Source organism: Archocentrus centrarchus, chromosome 23, assembly GCF_007364275.1.
Source record: "Archocentrus centrarchus isolate MPI-CPG fArcCen1 chromosome 23, fArcCen1, whole genome shotgun sequence".
In the NCBI taxonomy this organism is placed as follows: Eukaryota; Metazoa; Chordata; class Actinopteri; order Cichliformes; family Cichlidae; genus Archocentrus; species Archocentrus centrarchus.
In genome coordinates this window covers 4,297,249-4,316,299 of record NC_044368.1, presented here as the reverse complement: position 1 = coordinate 4,316,299, position 19,051 = coordinate 4,297,249, and the positions used below count along the sequence as shown (strand labels likewise).

At 39.8% G+C, this 19,051-nt stretch overlaps 2 protein-coding genes across 3 annotated transcripts in view; both read left to right on the top strand.

The window, feature by feature from the left end:
• rassf3 (Ras association domain family member 3) overlaps positions 1-8,085 on the top strand; it is a 71,511-nt gene extending 63,426 nt beyond the window's left edge. Inside the window, exons 4-7 of the mRNA XM_030720580.1 lie at positions 658-816; positions 1,066-1,153; positions 2,730-2,845; positions 3,041-8,085. Of these exons, the coding sequence (XP_030576440.1) occupies positions 658-816; positions 1,066-1,153; positions 2,730-2,845; positions 3,041-3,190 (513 nt within the window). The 3' untranslated portion in view covers positions 3,191-8,085. The remainder of the gene's footprint in view (positions 1-657; positions 817-1,065; positions 1,154-2,729; positions 2,846-3,040) is intronic.
• Positions 8,086-8,924: 839 nt separating this feature from the next.
• On the top strand, positions 8,925-18,905 carry LOC115773560 (adipocyte plasma membrane-associated protein). Of its 2 annotated transcripts, XM_030720367.1 has the most exons (10): positions 9,249-9,292; positions 9,452-9,498; positions 12,485-12,574; positions 13,384-13,505; positions 13,600-13,701; positions 14,439-14,591; positions 14,671-14,786; positions 15,487-15,647; positions 16,042-16,237; positions 17,669-18,905. In XM_030720367.1, the coding sequence occupies exons 2-10, from the start codon at positions 9,485-9,487 to the stop codon at positions 17,876-17,878; spliced, it is 1,164 nt and encodes a 387-aa protein (XP_030576227.1). In that variant the 5' UTR covers positions 9,249-9,292; positions 9,452-9,484; the 3' UTR covers positions 17,879-18,905. The 2 variants fall into 2 exon arrangements, with proteins under 2 accessions (XP_030576228.1, XP_030576227.1); XM_030720368.1 differs by lacking the exons at positions 9,249-9,292; positions 9,452-9,498 and adding an exon at positions 8,925-9,211.
• Positions 18,906-19,051: the final 146 nt, after the last annotated feature.

Below are 19,051 nucleotides of genomic sequence, written 5' to 3'. Positions count from 1 at the left end.
CTGAGTCTACACACTACACAACTCATTATACCTGGGCATTAAACAGTGGACATTCATTTATACATTTGAATAATAGTGAGTTTTCTGTTGGTTTATGAGTGTGACTGTATGTGTAACGACAACGTTTATTTTCCTGTTACATAACAGCAGCACTTCATATTTGAATAGCTCAAAGCTTTGGTATCTTTGGTATTTTTACTGTTTTTATTGCATACTTTTTTTGTACTTAATCAAACTGGTGCAATCGTCAGCACTGGTGGTTTCACCATGAAAAATGTACGTTTCTCTTTCTCACAAGTTCACAGCATCTTTTCTCTCTGTCTTCCTGCTTTTGTACAAGTCTTTCTTGTACATCCGTTTTTGGCTTTATCAGGTCATCTTTGGTGTGGAAAGCTTCTCATCGTTACACTCCCATCTACTTTTTTTAAACTTCTCTTCATACTGAGCCTCTTTGTCTACTTATGACCTTCACACACTCCTCCCAGCCCCATATGGAGTAATGAGATTAGGATGCTCTTCCTCCATCTGGGGCCATCTGTCCTGCAGGTCACACTGGGCTTATTGGGTGAACTGGGCTCATATGGAGAGATCATGTTGCATCTACTGTAATCTACTGTACCTCTGGACACATTAATACATTACCTCTGTCTCTGTCAGGGTGCTAATGGTGTGTACACGGGATTCATCAAGGTCCAGATGGATTTGAGGAGGCCTATGACGGTGCAGGGAAGTCTGAGGAGAGCGGGGGAGGCCTTCTATCTGCCCCCAGGAGTCACCAACACCCTCCACGTCAGCTCCAATACCACAGTCAAACAGGTGGCTCACACTAACATACACACACAAACACACTGCAGCCTCCTTAACGAGTCAATTAGGATCTGATGGTACACTGAAGTTGGGTTGGACAGACGAGGGATAAAGTTGATGTTTTATTGAACGACTGATTTCAGTCACTTTTGTCACTGCGCTGACAGAGCAAACCCGCTCTGCAAATGAAGTGAAACTAACTACAGAAAAGCCGTCAGAGTAATAATGACTGAGTTTTTCTTTCTCGTGTGTCTTCAGGTGATCGTCGGCCTGCTGAACAAATTCACAGTCGCAGACAACCCAGCCAAATACGCCCTGTACAAGAGATACTGCCGGGAGGAGCAGGGTGAGACTGAGTGTGAGAGACAGTGAAAGAGACAGGGTTTCATGCCACTCATGCCAAGCTTGGTATCAGATGTTTTAGCGGTGTGTGTGTGTGTGTGTGTGTGTGTGTGTGTGTGTGTGTGTGTGTGTGTGTGTGTGTGTGTGTCGGCCTCGGCCTCGCCCTCATGTTGGATGCCACAGGCTCTCCCTACTATAACAGCTCACCAGGGATACCCACACATGCAGATATAAATACAGCACACATCCACACTGTGAATGAGCAGCTGTTGCAGGTTGTTGGGTATCACGTGGTATCTTTCAGTGAGGAGGAGACGGTTTATTAACCTCATGCATAGATTTAGAACTGTAAACACAAACCGTAGTTGATTGTTTTGAAGCTTGTGAGTCATTTCAGCTCAAACTTTTATAGATTTGTCCTGTTTTGTTTCTTTCCCACTTCAAACATTCCTGTTCTGGTTTACATTCGTGACTGAAGACGTACAGTGAAACGCAGCCTGCTAATAAAAGAGAGCGTCTAGACAGATGCCTGACTCCAGACTTTTAATAAACTCATTTGGCCCTTAAGAAGAAAAGTTAAGTGTTTGAGATTTAACTGCGGTCTGGAAACGTAGAAACGTCTCCGATTTTCAGTTCCAGCATGAGCCGAGATGACTCCTGCTGTGGTCGAGGACGACGTTGGCATGTTGGGTAGAAAAAAAAACAGGTCGTTTGATCCAAAGCTTGCAGAGATGTACAGGGAGCTGAAACATGCTCTTTAATTGTTATTTTTGTTTATCTTTTCTGTCTCTTTGCCAAACATCAAGAATTCTTTTTGGTTTTTTTGCACACCAGAAACCTTTCTCGGACACCTTTTACAGGATTTTCCCAAAATAATTGTAGCAACTGTAGCCTGCGGCGTTGCTGCAGTTGCTCCTCTCTTCAGATCTGGTAAACCTTTAAAGACTTATTAGTCTTTTCAACCATGATATCATGTTGTGGATGATGGGTCACTCCCAGCTCATTATTCGTTAGCCAACAGGTTTACTGGTTTGAAAGTTCAAGTTAAACCGGGAAATTATGCCACCAGCACCCCTCTAACCATCTTATGAGGACTTTGCATGTTTGTTAAACATGGCCATTCTTTCTCAGCTGCCAGTGTATCTGTGGCCAGAGGGCTAAAACAGGAAGTTTGTAACAGAATATCCACTACCCCAATATCCTAATGGCACTGTAAGCCCTGAAAATTTGGCCGTTGTCCTCAGAGGCAGCCGACGAGCTGATGGGTTTCCAGATTCCCAGAGCACCACACACCAGCCCTCATCTTCAGGTGTTGCCATTTGGCAATATGGGAATGTCAAAAGCTGCAGCTTACATAGTAATCAAACTGTTCATCCTTTACAGATATAAATACGTTGCTGGATTTAACAGCATCTCTCCCTCCCTCTCTGTTCCTGTAAACTACTCATTGTTAATATGTTGCTCCCATCCTTTCATCCTCTGCCGCACAGAGGAACAGCTGCCTGTGGTTTCATGCAGCCTGCATACTGTACAGACTCATTAAATCTGTTTTTGTTTTTTTCCCTGTGTGTGTTTTACAGTTTATATCTGCAAGCTGGCGGATGGCGAGAAGCCGCTGTTTCTTCGCCTGGTGTCAGGACCCGACTCAGAAGCACTCAGCTTCGTCCTGAAAGAGCAGCAGACCGGAGAAGTCATGGTAACGCTGATTACCACGTTTCAGCTTTATCCTAGCTTCTGTGCTCTGTCATCTCCTAGTCCAGCCATTCATCACAACTCTGTGCAACACTCCTACTCTACTATCCATAGACATATACTTCATCATGTATACTTCATACTTCACAAAGGAAAAAACAGTACTGAGCAAAGTTTTCTTGCTTGCTTTTCTCCTCAGTGGGATGCCTTCTCCATCCCCGAGCTGAAAAACTTCCTGCGGATCCTCGAGAAGGAGGAAGATGAGCAGAAGGAGGCGGTGATTCGCCGCTATGAAACCTACCGGCAGAGACTGCAGGAGGCACTGAGGGAGGCCAGGGGACCTTCTTAAGAGAATATAACCTCCCCGAAAAAGGACTGCTTCCCCCTAGAGGGATGAAGGAGATGGATGTTTGTTGGTATTTTTAAATCTCCTGGTGTACATTTTGTTGGAGGGAGGGATGCAAACGCATAATGAGGAGAGAGGATCCAGCACCTGGAAGAAGGGACGATTAAGGATAACGAGAGGACAGAAAAAAAAAAATGAGAGACTGCAAATAAAAAGACAAAATTTCGATTGCTGGATTCAAGATTTCAAACTGTTTCCCGCTCGGCTCCGTCTGCCTGCAAACACCAAAGATTTACTCACTGTGCCATATTTGTTCATCCTCTCCGCTGTTCGCTGTCCATCCCTCGCTTCTTCTTCCTCTTCATCCTCTTCATCTTCTGTTCTGTCCTGCTGTCACATAATTTATGCAGTTCATCCTCTTTGTTTCCTCCACCTTTTTATCCTTCAAGCTTGTGAAAGACTCAAGGCCATATGTTGAATTATTTTAATTTAATTTGTTTTTAAAGGTCTGTACATATTTTTTTTCCTTAATTTATGTGGGTGAAGCTTTTTATGGTTTTTTGGTTTTTTTTTTTTCTTTTTTAAACAAAGTCTTATTTTAGTTTATTGTAGAGAGGCGGAGCAACAATCTGCTTGTTGACACAGATGCAGAGAATAGTTTATTCAATTTCTACATGACACAGAAAATACAAGCATTCAATTTTTAAAAGATGGATCAGCTGGAGATTATAAGCAGGCCCAGAGGCTGCAGTTGCATATGCATGATGATAGTTTGGGATAAATTAGAGTAGCTGAGAAGTCTGAAGTGTGGAAATATGTCTGGCGTGATAAAAGAAGCTTGCATGGATGTGTCTATGGAGTCTGAAGTGTGCCAAAAATGACAGCTTTTATTTTTTGGCACATGTAAGCCTCCATAAAAGCCGTCCTGAACCTAAACGCTGTACACAAAGGGACAGAGAAATGAAAGGTGATGAGAAGCAGACGCACGAACTCTAGAGAGGTTTTTGATAGGTTCAAGTTAAGACTCTGTTCTTTTATTCTAACAGGAAGTAGTTTAGTTTTGGTTGAAGTCTGCAGAAAGTGCTGATTGTCATACAGAGTGAAGATGAACTGCTGGAATTTGAAGACTGTTTGTTTGTGTTTTTCCGCCACCAGCAGAGTTTGGTGAAGCATGAACTGAACAGATTGAAGTGAACTGACTGAACTTTGACCCTATGTGGTCAGAGGAAAAAACATGGAGATTTGACAGGTTTCTGGAAGTCGACTGAGCGGTTCAGAGGAAGTAGAAGAGAAACATTAGATGCAGAAAGGAAGAAAACTAGGGGAAGATAAATGGCCTGAGGAGCTAATACATGGGAAAGACTCATACAAGCAGCGTGATCGTGGCTGTGAGGACAGCAGTGGGGTTTTCCTCCAACCACGAGTCACTTTGATTAACTGCTTGTTCACTTTTTGCATTATGAGAGCTCCTGTAATCCAATAGCTGGGAGAAAATGAGGTCTGTAAGTGCTGATAGCTGCAGAGACCTGGGGTCTTGTCGGTCTTTTAGCCCGTCTGTCGGCAGGCATTCATTTAAAACGCAAGTTTTTGATATGCTGTCTTGAACTAAAACGTGCAGTCCTGACCTCATAAACCTGGGCTTGTCCCATCATTTATTTTCTCCTAAGGGTAAGAGAGTGGAAAACAAATCAAGACATGCAGGATTGCAGTGAACATGATGGTTGAAAACCAGGAACAATTAAACAGATGCATCAGAAAGTGCAAAAGAAGGCTCAGATGTTAAAATGTCTTCTCAAAAAAGGTCATAAAGGCCTTAAATATATATGCAATATCTTCTTTGGTGTGTGGAGTTTGTCATTTTTAAGTCAGAGAGGCTTCTTGTTTGCTTGGCCTGTTTTTTTGTGTCTGCATTCATTCTGATATTTGAGGAGAAAACAGTCAACAAAACAAACAACATAGACAATCATCTGGACAAACAACTCAAAACATTCAGGTTCATCACATTTTGTCTAAAGTAAGCTGCAGGTACTGAATGATGTCAAAACTGATGGTGCTGCAGGATGTTTCTGTAGGACAATGTCGCCCTCCAGTGGTCAAACACACTAACTGTTCGCTCACTTCTGTGTCAGTCTTGATTATGTTATAGATATATTTTGGTTTTGTTTTATCTTGTTTTTGTTTTGTTATAACCAAAGATATTTGTTGCAATGTTGCCTGGAGCAAAACATATATTAGAGGCCTATTCCCACCAGAGGGAAAAACATACAGTATATATATATATAGTTTAAAGGTTTATTTAAAGGGGTTTTAACCCCTGTTTATTCTACTATTAAACACTGGGTTTATTCTGTGGAAGCAAAAAAGGGACTTTAGAATTTGAATGTACCTGTTTTACATCATCTCTGGGCTATTTTGAGCAGGGATCCAGCTGTATAATCCTTAGAATGCTGGGTTTAAAAAAAGAGAAGCTCCAGTGGAATAAGTTGGATTATGGGAAACGTAGACATGATTTAGGAGCGTTTTTTTAATGTCTTATAGAAATCCCCTAACTTAGTTTTTTCCAAGAGAAAACACATTACTTAATGATTACATCTAAACACAAGAAGATTTAAAGTTAGGTCTTTTTATGTGTTTGAGTTCCAGGAAAATGAAAATGTTTGAATATACAAGTTTAATTACTGAGTTTTGTTTTTTGTTTTTTTTCTTCAAGATTTACAAATTCAGGAAACTCAGCTATCTTAAAAACTGTTGCTTTACTTGAGTTGTTATAGTACATTTTTGAGTTTGATTTTTTTATCTAAAAATTAATTAAAAAAAAACGTGTTCCAACTTTGTTTGTTTTGGCCAAGAATGAGCAAAACCTGCAGTTAGCTGCGGTATATTTAAAAATTTGGAAATTGAAACCACATAAATTTAACACTCACTTGCCTATTATTATTGAAATTAAAGAAAAAACAAAATTCAAATTATTTTGGCCTTCTTTTGCTTCCATACTTTATAGTTGAAAGCGATGCGAAAGTCTGCATGGAAACAGTAAACGAATCTTGAAGCCATGTTGTTGTTTTTTTGTGTATCTTATAAACAACTTTAGCTGTTAAAACATCATCCCAGACTAGGCGTATCAAATTAAATTTTTTTGGGGGCACTTTAACTTTGAATTCAGGGAAGACGGGTTTAATTTTTTTAATTTAATTTAATTTTTTCTCCTGTTTAATCTGCACCGCCATCACACTCTCTACACTATAATCTTATTACTGTTTTAGCTAATGAAAGTATAGCATGGCAGACATTGGTTATTGTGAGGTCATCTTTATAGATTTTGGTCTCAGTGAACTTCCATAGTTTTGTTCAAAGTTGGCTGTGAAATGTTTTTCTTATTGTACACAATCCTGTGCTGTTCAACATTTAAAGCATGCATTATTTTAGATAAAACTGCAGTCGGACGACATCTGGAAAATAGTTTTCAAATGCTGTTTGTCTGCTGCTGTTATAAATTAGGATTGCTGATGAAGTATCTGCCATGAAAAAGCTTTTTGGGCCAGTAGTGTTCATGTATGTATTCAGAGATGTTGTTTTAAAGGCTGTTCAAACATAACTAGATTCTGATAGAGCGCAAACCTTCTTAGTCTTAATTCAAATATTCATATATTTTTCTGTCATTTTACACTTTTTAAACCTGTTTTTCTTTTTACAGTATTTTTTTAATGTGACTGAAATTCGCCTATTCCTCTGATTTTTAGGTTAATAAGGACAAATTCATCAAGAAAAACATCACAATCAATTTTTCAAGCCTCTCAAATGTGAAAATTTCTTTGTTCGCTTGCTTTTCTTTTCTTTTCTTTCCTTTTTTTTTTTTGCTTTAACCATTTTACAGACTTTCAGCCATCTTACTGTTTTTCTTTGAAACTGGCTGGAAAAAAAAAATTTGTATTTCTTCAATTTTACTTCTTTAATTTTTGTTTGTTGTTTCATGGAGTCGCTTTTTTTTTTTTTTGCCCCCAAACTGGATCTAAACTAGACTGCAATTAAAATCTAAATCAAAAAGCCTTTTGAGGATTATATATTGTGAAATGACCGCTCAGAAAACATACATATACTGTACATGTAAGAATGTTTATTACATAAAGGTTTTAAATCTTTTCTGGGTTAAATCTTGACTTTGAAAGCAGCAATTCAGAGAAGAAAAAAAACTCTGCCAAGGAGCTTCTTCAGAGCTTTTTTTTTTTGTTTTTTTTGTTCATTTACTGTTAAAAATGTTCAGAAATGTCTTTTTTGATCATTTAGTGGGGCTAAAAGCTCTAGAAACGCTACTTAAATGGACCCCGGAGTAGTGTCTGTTTTCTGAGCAGCTCCTAAATTAGTCCACGAGCTCAAGTTTCTGTGCAGTTTTAAAGCTTTTGTGTTCGGTTTTGTGCGCTCAGCTCTCTGGTTTGAATGCCCCACAAACTGTTGCGTTAAATGCCAAAGATCTGTGTTGTTGGAGCTCTTCCTGATATTTCCCAGTGATGGTGTTTTCTGTTGTTGCTCACCGGGACTGACTGTAGAGAAGCTTTACGAGTTGTTGGGTTTATGATGAGCTTGAAAACACAAAGCTAATGCTGTCATTCTACACTTGAGTTTAAAAACAAAAAAAAAAAAGGAAAAGGTTTTCTGGGTGTAAATTTCAGATCTGAGCTGCAAAGACAGAATGAGTTAACACCGAGAATGTCTTTGAGCTCGGCCTGAAACGTCCCGATCTCTGTGCCTTTCTATAGTTTGACGGCTGCAGCCAAACCTGAAGGAGAGGCCGACGCTCTCGTCGGGTTCTCCCTCCGTAGGCTGAGGCAGGTTCATTTTTCTAGGTGGTTTCAGTCGTTACCAAATGTGGCCTTTCCTCACGGCAGGGCGGGCTTCATCTATTAAAGGTGAAATTATAAAAGAAACTTGTGTGTTTGTGTCTCATATTTCAGTTGTTTCCTCTTTCATTATTTCACATCAAGATGTTTTTTTGTTTTGCCCAGTCTCTTTCTTATTGTTGATTCATGAACTCTGACCTTAACTGAGGCCTGTAGTTCTTTACATGTTGTTCTGGGTTGGAAGGGAGCAAAGACTGTATCGCTCCTTTGTGGTTTGCATTTAGACTAAGGAGACTCAGCCCTTCAACACCTGGATTGTTCTGTCTTCAAACCAGACTCCTTATCTGATGTTTCTATTTAAACCCCACTATTGTGTGTAGTAACATGCAAAGCATTCAGGCCCCCCGTCACGTTTACTTATAGCTGTCAGAGGTATTTGGTGTTTGTAGCTGTTCACAGACGTCTTGTTTACAGGGGTACTTTTGGCAGCACTGCAGCGCCTCCTCCTCTTGTCCTCTGTTTGACCCCAACTCACATAACCTCAGAAAAGTGGGAGTCCCGCTTGTAAACGCTCAGCTCCGCCACGTGTGAAGTTGCCCAAACCTTTCCAGAAGGAACGTCAACACCGCTTTCAAAATAAAACCGAACAAGCGAGTTATAGTTTGGGAATCAAAGTTCGTAAAAAAAATGTAAACAAAATTTCTCTAAACAAAAAAATTTAACACCTTAAAGCAATTTAAAGTGTTTCATATTATAATAATAATTTGCATTAAATATCTGTTTTAATGCACACACAGAAACGAGTTAGAAAACATACCACAGTGCGGCTTTTATTTTAAACGTTCAAACCGGATATAATCATGTACATCGGGTTGTCTTTGCATTGCTGCTTTGTCCCCACTGACACCCGCAGTGTTTCCAACTTAGAGTTGGTAACTTTTCAGACCCCCCCCCCCCCCCAAGCGACTTTTTACAAAAAGCGACAAATGTAACGACTTTTTCCGGTGATTTCGGCGACTTTTGGAGACAGCCGCGAAAGCCGAAATCTTCCACCGTCACCGCGTTTAGTGTCAAACAGCATTCGGACATCCTCAGCTCGTGAGACAACCACAAGGACTTGAAAAGTTGGCACTGACTTCCGCCGACGCAGCCTTTGATCCAGCCGGCGGAACGAACGAGCTGCAGCAATGTAAGTTTGATACTTTGTCTCATTTTAACTTCCGTCACAGCGAGAGCCAGAAGCGAACGTTCGTACTTTCCCGCTGGCAAAGTGCGTTTAAAATTCTGTGAAATTATTTTTATTTGCGTTATTTAAAAAAAATATTAACATGAGAAACTAATTTACTAGTTTTTATGACCTACTATAGTCGAGACTACATTTCGGCTTTATTTGCTCGTTAATAACAAGAGTTATGTTAATGCTTTTCAGTGATTCTTCTAACCCTGGCGCGAGGACCCTGTAATGTTACCAAACGCGTGAGTGAGCTACAAGTGTGAAGATTCTCTCTGCTCTTTGCCAAGCTCTGTTCAAATATCTTTAGGTTTACTTTTGCCGGCTTTATCCTAGAATATTACCAATTATGAAAACTAATTAAATGCGTTGTATTACCCACTATGTGTAACACTACTTTTCGGCTGTGATCACAGATGTATAACAGGTTTTATTTAAATGGTTTTCAGTGGTTCATGAACTCCTGCAGGGCAGAACAAAGGGATTCAATACGTGGTGGTAAAAATTGTAATGTTTAATGCACCCTTGCAGCCAGATAAATGATGTAATTACAGATATAACACGAGTGCTAAACATGTGGCCCGAGGCCCAGAACCGGCCCTTCAAAAGTGTGAAATTGCAGTCATCACATGCATTTCTGTTCTGAGTGTGTTGATGCATTTTGATCTGGACAAGTTGGAATCATAAATATGGAAAAAATACTTTGTAGCCATTTTTTCAAAGTGGGGTTTAACCTACATTTTGTTGATAAGGAGAAATGTACAGTTTTAATATACTTAATATACATAATATACAGTTTTGTTTATTAAATTGCCAGAAATAACAGGAAATGCAACAGCATCTATTAAGATAACACAGTATCAGTCAAAAGTTTGGACACACATTCATATCCAGACTTTTGACTGTTACTGTATATGTGGACCAACCTTGCTTCCATGTGTATTCACCCTGCAGAGGCTCATTTTCACAGAGGCGAGGAGGAATGGGATGACATTTTATTAAGATGCTGTGACGTTGTCTCTTTGCTTTGCGTTTTCACTTCTTTGGAGACCCCTTCTCCAATAGTAACACATAGGTGTGATCCTTCATATCTTGAGTATGGCACCTAAATGCCTACGAGTTCTCTTCTCCGCCACCTTTAGTGTACTGTGGCGGTCTGTGAGCACATGCATAAAACGTGATTACGTGGAACCACAATGTCAATCTCAGCCACTGTACTCAAGATGGCAGGGGCGCCTGCTCTTATGAATTTTTAATGGATGAATTCTACATTTATGAGAATGCATCAATTTGTTGTTATACACTAATCCATGTATATTTATGAGCACATTCTTTTTTTTTTCCCCATAAATAATCTAAAAAAAGTGAGTGTGTGTGTCCACACTCTTTATATATAGTTTTTTTTTTTTTTCTTACTGGTGTGTGAATTAAAATGAGTTTGACACCACTTTGCTGGCTCGAGATTTCTGCAAGTTTCTGCATGTCCGGTTGTCCTGGGAGCACACAGTCATGTTGTTAAACTGATTGATTAATCAATTTTATGCGGTGTGTTCAGGGACCACTGTTCTCCTTATCACCAGGACTAAACCCTGCTACGTTTACCCCAAAGGCAAAAAAAAAAAGGCTGAATCAGTAAATCATGTAGAGCTGATTGTGTTACTTTTGCAACTAATTTTGTAACAAATAGCAAAAAATAAAATTTGTCAGAGTTTCCTGCCTTTTTATTTAATGATTTGGGGCAGTAGACTGTGCATCAGCAGTCATTATTTAGCCTATAAATTTACGGAGGTTTGCTGGAAATCCTGCAAACCGTTGCTCAACTGTTCCTCAGTCAGTTCTTGGCCTCTGGGATTTTTCTCATTCCTGCAAAGCTGTTGCAACAGCAAAATAGGTTGTTTTTTTTCACTAAACACTCAAAAGTCACGTCTGACTGATTAATGTCACCTGATGGGAGAAAACAGAGAGAACCTTCCACAGTTTTTGTGTTATTTTTAAGGAATCAGAGCAGCTCAGTGTAAAAGTCAAAGTACACTTTCAGCACTCACTAACTCTTTAACTGCAGGTTCTGTAGTGTAAGCATTAGAATAAAGAATATGTTTACACAAACAGACTACTTATTATGTATTATATTTATATTTAGATATTGTTACATCATGCCCAGGCATGTCTAGGACTGAGAGTCACATGTTAGCCTCTGATGACAGTTTAGTAAAAAGGGAGCTACTGTACTTTAATGATCTCACAGTGTAAACAACAAACCAGGCCGAGCATATTTCAGCAAGATGATGCTAAACTGCTTACTGCACCTATGACAGCAGCATGGCTTCATAGTAGAAGAGTCCAGGTGCTGAACCAGCCTGCCTGCAGTCCTGAGCGTTCACCAACTGAAAACATTTTTAGCATCATGAAATGAAAAAACTGACAAAGAAGACCCAGGACAGTTGAGCAGCTAGAATCCTCCATCAGACATGAAGCACTGTACTAAGCTGCATGCTTGGTGCTGCACAAATTAGATTGAGGTTTTTAATTTATTCAAATTCTAATCACGGATGCTAACATCTCTGATGTGTTTTGACAATACCTCTGCTAAAAACCTTCTGCACATGCAAAACATATCACATCTCTTCTTACGGGATGATTTTAATCGTGTACATCTCAGCTGTGTTACTGACTCTGACTGAAAGCATGAAAGGTGGTTAACATTACTTGTTCTAATAGTGGACCTCCTCCCATTTTTTTTCCTTCTGGCTCCTTCTTGGTTAATGAATCTGAGAGGAAATGAGGAGGAGGAGGAGGAGGAGAGGGCATGGAGCTGCTAATTGAGGTCATAACATTGTTTGTGGTGGAGATAATGATGTTAATGATGCTAGACTTCATGTTTTTTATGAACATTGCTGGAAAAAGGCGTCTTGCTCAGTAATGGTATAGAATTGTCTAAGCAAGTCATCTTCTTCCTTCATGTTTTCATTGAGGGGGACTCTGAAGTCCACATCTGTGGGCATCCTGAGTTTCTAGCTCTTGTTCTTTTTTGCTGGCATTTATCAAAATATTCACTGTAAAACTTCAGAACATTTAAAACCTTTCAGCTCTGTGGTCATTGGGCCAACAGAGAGCACCACATGTCCAAGGGTAACAGAAATGATTGGTGCTATTGGCACAAACAGTTTGCAGCTGCACTGTGACTTCATGAGTTTTTGGAATATTCAGAGCTGCTTCTTTCCTCTCGCTCAGGTTGGGGAGAAGATCTCTGTTAGTGGCCCTCCTGGCTGTAGCTGTTGGAGTATACCTGCTGCCGTCTCCCATCGACCCCAAACCACATGTGTAAGTGCTCATGCTTTCATAGCAAACAGTAGCTGGAGTCCCTCCAACATGGCTGTGGAGTGGACTGAGCTTCAGGCCAGCAAAGATATATTTATTATAGCAGAAAGTGCAGTAGATACCTTAAACAGGCTTTTAAAAATGGATGCGAGCACTAAAATTTGTGTTTGTCCCTCTGGAATCAGTACATCAAAAATCCCATGAGTTACTTTAACTCATGGGGATTTTTCTGAGGACTTTTGATTTTGATGTTTTTAATATCTGGAAGTCAAATTTGTAGCTTAAAAACTTTGTCAGAGCTTCTTTGTCTTGTTTTTAAACAGAAAAGGTATAATTTCAACATAAAACTCTGAAGTTATTTCTATATTTTACAGTTTGTGTGTATGATTCTTTACCTTCATTTATTCAGCCACACACAAAAAGAGAAACTGTATTGAAATTTAGTGAGTTGGTCAGAATGGGATGTACAGAGAGCGGGCTAAAAGTTGCAGCAGTGCTGGAAGTAGGAAAAAGGTGCATAAGGAGACAACCATAAGGGGAGATCAGATGAAGTCAGGTTGCATTTTTAAGTTTTAATTTAGCCAAAAAATATTTTAGACTAGCTTTCATAAAAATATATTAACTTTTTTTTTTTGGTTTTATTTAATATTCACCAAGTGGTTTCAAAATGATCTCTATATTAGCTCAAAACACACAGTGCATTTTTGAAGAGCTGCTGCCATGGTTTCATATGTTTGAGGTTGAATACCAAAATAAATCAGCTGCTGTATAGTTTTCTTGTGAGTATCATGAACCATGATTTGTTTCTCCAGACTGAAGGGGCCTCCTCCGGCCCTGGAGGGGCCGCTGGGTGTCAACACCCGTCTGCAGAGAGGCCGCAGGCTGTTCACTGGAAAACTACACGGACCAGAATCCTTCACTGCTGATGAGCATGGTGAGAGAGCTGTTTGTGTTTTTCCCCCTGCTCCTTCATTGTTGTGTGAAAACATGTGAGTGGAAGTGACCTATTTGTGGAGTGTGTGTTTCAGGTAACGTGTACACAGGAACAGTGGACGGGAAGCTGTGGAAAATCGGTCCTGATGACAGCCTGACCTTCATCACTCAGATGGGACAGAATCTCCCAGAATGTGGTTTGTGTTTGTTCAGGGATGACTGTTTCCTTCCTCCTTTTCCTTCTATGTGTTTGTAACTAACTTTACAGTGTAGTTGTTGTAATCTTTGAATTTGTGCAGTGAAAATGTGCGTGGACTCAACAGTTCATCGTTTTTAAACAGTATTTTGTTAGTAAATTCAGTAGATGGAGATAATAGCTGGCATTTAATAGTTGATTTCACATGACCTTTAAAGTTACTTAATGGCTAAATTAATGGTAGCTCTTGAGAAGGCGGTCAAGCCAATTCAGTGTTTCACTGTTTTGAAAAACAAAAATTGGATCATAATGAACTTTGGCAGTTAATAAAGATTGATTTACTTCGGTGGAATCAACCCAAAACAGATGACTGGTTTAATTTAACTACAGAGACGATGGAAAAAATCTAATTTGCACCACAGATGAAACAGGAATATTTAAGGTGCCAGATTGAATTATTCATTAAACCTTTATTTGTAATTTCAGGTTTATTTTCATCTCCTTTTGCTCTGAGTATTTTCAAAATATCAGCCTGTATGAAACCAATGGAAATCACTTTGTACAGATTTTTTTTTCCTTGTCAAAAAGATGCAAAACATGTCTATAGCGCTTACTGTTCTTATTGACTCTGTTCCATCATTCAGTCCATGATAATAGATCAGCATCTTTAATGTAAAATAGCAAGTTTCATTTAAAAAAAATATCAAATATCACAAATAGTGTATGTTGTGTCTGCAGGCAGCAGTACAGACTATGAGCCTGTGTGTGGTCGCCCTCATGGCATTCGTTTGGATCGTCACGGTCAGCTGATCGTTGCCGACTCTTACATTGGGCTTCACAGCGTGGATCCCAAAAACGGAGAAAAGACTTTACTCCTGGCTAATTCAGAGGGTATAGAGTGTGCTTGTTGTGATCGACATCCTACGTGAAGCCCATTTACGACCAGTAAATTAGTTCTGTTTGTCCTCAGGTGCCGATGGCGTTCCCTTTGCCTTTTTAAACGGGCTGGAGATTTCCTCCCAGACTGGAATAATCTATTTCACCGACTCCTCCAGTCGCTGGGGACGCAGACACGTCAAACTGGAGGTGAGAAGGAGGTCTGAGCTGGAAAATAATAATAAAAACATGTCTTTCAGGTTTGCATGAAGAAGCTTTGGGTTCTTTGTACCCATCCATCCGGTGGATTTGCTGAAAAAAAAAGGTAAGGTCTGCTAAAAGTCCATTCAGCACTGCTGGTGAGGCTTCAGAAGTCACTTAAAAAAATCTGATTAACCTCTCACAGAAAAGCCATAAATGAGAAATCTGATTATCTGGTTCACTATGGTAAGTGTCTGCTAATATGTAAATCCCAGAGGACTGACCGTTAAGTCTTTAAAATATGAAAGTCAAATGGTTTACTTAGTACATTTAATGATATAAACTTAGCATAAAACATAAGGAAATTTATGTTTGGTAGATTATTTCTTTGTTGGGACAATGTTTCTTGGCAATAAATCTGACACCAATGGAAACCCCTTAAGTGGTGCCCTATTTGTATGGAAAATTGGGTTAAACAGCAGAGTTGAGTATGTGGGTATGTGGGTCTTCTCTGCCAATGTAAAACAACCTATTGTGCTGTTCAAGGTAATTTAAGATACTCTAAACAGCTATGATAAAATGAGAGCTATACTAATGCAAACTCAGATAAAGATGCTAAGCTTAGCTAAGCTAAAAAGATAAAAAGAGCCTTATAAAAACAGCGCTAGGCTAAAATAAATATTTAAATTGAACAATTTTGATGCTTCAGGTGATTGAGCTGAACAGCCTCGGTCGTCTCCTCTCCTACAATCCCCGGTCAGGAAGCGTGACTGTGCTGCTGGACTCTCTCTACATGCCCAACGGCATCGTCCTATCACCTGACGAAGACTTCCTGTTACTGGCAGAGACCAGCATTGGACGCATACTGAGGTACACATTTCAAATTACTTAGAGGGTATGACATCAGCTTGTATTTTCTGGATACCTAATTCAAGCTTTTCCCTTAAAATTATTTTTTCCCCAAGAGGAAGGCAGGTCCCCACAGTGTAAACACATTTACAGTATGTCCCCACCATGTAAGAAATACAGACACACACATACACACACCACAAGGCTAACAACTGTTAAGATTTGGCTTTAAGGTACAGGTTTAGGTTATGGCATGGGATGAGATGAGATGGCAACATATTAAGCAGGGTCTTCTAAAATGTAAAGAAATGTGTGTGTACTTTCCTGTCTATCTTTGTGAGGACCTTGAAATTTCCTTCTGGAAAATGAGGACAATTAGTCACAACACAAACCAGGAAGGTTTGTTGTCTCTAAGGTATTGGTTGAAAGGTCCAAAATCTGGTACCAAGGAGGTCATCATGGACAACATGATTGGTTATCCCGACAACATCCGCCTCAGTGACCATGGGACATTCCTGGTTGGCATAACAACACCTCGCTTTCGAAAGTTCATGCCTCCTTTCCTGGATATGATTGCTCCGTACCCGGCGGTCAAACGCTTCCTGGCCAAGGTCAGTGAGTTCACCTTCATCTCGCATGTTTTTATTCACTTGATTATGATTGAAATGTGATTCAAACCCTGACTTATGTGATTATTAGCAACTAAAAAGGGATCTGCGCTGGTTTTAAAACAACCTGAAAGGTCTCAGGTAAAATTCTCATCCTTCCTTTTGTGTTGAAAACTGCAGCTCAAACCAATACAATTAATTTAAAGATCTAAATTTATTTGGTACATTTTTTTTTTAAGGGAAAAGATATTAAATGTATTATTAAAAGTAGTTGTCAGCAAATAAGTTTTGTCAATCAATAAGCAGCAAATCAAATAACCATCAACTTTAACGATCACCTGATGACGTTTTCTGCTTGTTTTGATAGTTCGGTAAGGCATTAATCACTTAAATATTTTTTGTTGTAAATGAACAAATATGGCGGTGCAAGAGAAAAGATTTTATTTCTATACATCAACAGGGATATTTTTTGTAATATTTTATAGCTTGAGAAGAAAAATCAAATCAGCTGAATTAATGAAAGAAGTCTTTAGTTGCTGCACAACTTCAGTTCAGAGGTTTTGCCAAGAAGCAGTGTTCTATTTGTTTTCCCATGATGCACTGCTCTGTGTGATTCTCATTTACTTACAGTATGGCTTTGTTCAGTGATGAGACAGTGTGAAATCTGACAGGACAGGGTCAGGACCTTTTCAGCAGCGCACACACTAAATGCACTGCTCTGACATGGTTACAACGTTTCCACCGCTGAAGTGCCGGTGCTCGTGCCAGTGCTGGTGTCGGTTTAAATGAACTGGCGAAAATGCTTAAGAACGGGCCTGCGTTTCCACCGCGCTTTGTGAACTGATCCTTTACATATGAGTGTGGGCGGGTCCTCGTCTGGACACAGAAGCCGAAGGACACAAACGTGGGAGAACACGTTGCGTCCTTTTATCTGTGATATGAACTGATACAAAGCAGCAAGTTCAGCCTTAGAGCCCAACCTAATTCACAGCTGTGAAAATTGAATCACTTTTCTCGTGTAATACACACCATGCAGTGAAATAGTGGTGGAAAACTGATGGCAGAGTCACACCCTTCTGCTTCTGTCACATGTTCTTGGTTCCACACCAGCTAGCTCGCAGTGTCAGAGTTGAACCCTTTTTTTGGCCAAGCATTGAGTTCGTTCGCGGTGGAAAAAACGCTGAACGGTTCAAATACTGGCACCGGCACCCCGTCGGTGTTAAAGGGGTCAGGGTCATCCACCTGGAGGGGTTTGCATCAGTCAGTAAACTACTAACTCAAAGAGATGGGAACAAAAGAAATAGTTGGTTTCATTCTCCTAGCCCTGGGTAAAAAAAACAGCATAAAAAAACTTTAAAAGTTCTACTTTTATTTCAAAAACACCAACTTCAGCACTAATAAGTTGTGCATCACTCGACATCTTTGTGTTTGCAGGTTATTCCGCTGAGCTGGTACAACATACTGCTCCCACGCTACTCTCTGGTCCTGGAGCTGGGATTAGATGGTGAACTTGTGGGAACACTTCACGACCCGGAAGGCCGTCTGACGTGGGCCATCAGTGATGTCTTCCAGCACCGAGGGAGAACCTACCTGGGGAGCACAGATCTGCCGTTCCTGCCCATCTTGGAGGGCTGGGATAGCTAATGATGATGGATGACAGCTAAAGAGTCCTTCTTTTATGCGGATGCAGGATTCTTCCCATTAGGACAACCACTAGTAGTTCCAGAGTGCTAAACTGAGCAAACGTCCAGAAACCGGAGAGGTAAGACTGCTCAGTTTAAAGAAAGAACAATAAGAGGTTCACTGAACTCTGAGCAGATGACACTAATCCTTCTTACTCAACGCTGAAAAGCAGAAAAAGTGACTTAGAAGTTAGTTCAGATTAAGCAGAAACTTTAAATCAAGAGGGGATGAAGATATCCTCAGTTAAGTGGCTTAAAAGCCGTTTTTGGACCGGATGCCTGCAGGAAAACAAACTGTAATAAACTGAAATATGACTGTAGAGACGCCTGCTGTCTTTCCAACCATCACAGACTTTGAGTTTGCCTCAAAGCTACCACTGAGACTCTGGCCTGAATTGTCAAACTTCTTTTCTTACATTTTTTTTAAATTAACCTTATAAATGTGAATTTTAGACAGTCTTAAAAACTGGGATGTTTAGTATTAATGTTGCAAAGTTAGTCTTAAGTAAAAATTTTTATACTATAACATTCCTCTGAGACTCAGTCCTTGAATCCTCATTTTTAACCAAATATCTTTGCATTTGGGATGACATAACAGGAATTTTGTAACATTTGACCACAATTCGTCCATTAACCTAGATATTTATCGTCAACTTCAGCTTACAGTTTTTTGTATTGTACTGCATTTTGTGAGCAAATCTGACTAAAAACCTGACTTACGGTTAGCTTTCAAGAGGAGATGGATTCCTGCAAACATCGTCATGAAAACGGGTCAAAACAAATTACTGTAAATGTAATCCCAACATGTAAGATGAAGTTCTCATTCTGTTTGAGCATCCACCATCTGAAGAGCTTATATGAAAGAGAGGCTGCCCTTTAAAATTTTAAAAGTTCAGGCTTCTCACAGGATGCACTGAGGCTACAGAAAAGCCCATATGAGGGAATAACTGAAACATGCAAAGCAACTCTTGTAGTCAAATAAAAATATGACGCTGGAACTGTGTGTAATGGGTCCCCTTTTGTACACCATCTCCACACACATTACTGAATGACCAGTGGAGAAAGTACAACTGGTTACAATGACTTCTGACATATCAAAATTTCCTTTGTTCCTTTTACTTTTGGGTTTGGGCAG

Coding starts and splice junctions, on each gene's coding strand:
- LOC115773560 (XM_030720367.1), top strand. Junction 12,575..13,383: donor ATCGACCCCAAACCACATGT/GTAAGTGCTCAT, acceptor TTGTTTCTCCAG/ACTGAAGGGGCCTCCTCCGG. Junction 13,506..13,599: donor CTTCACTGCTGATGAGCATG/GTGAGAGAGCTG, acceptor TGTGTGTTTCAG/GTAACGTGTACACAGGAACA.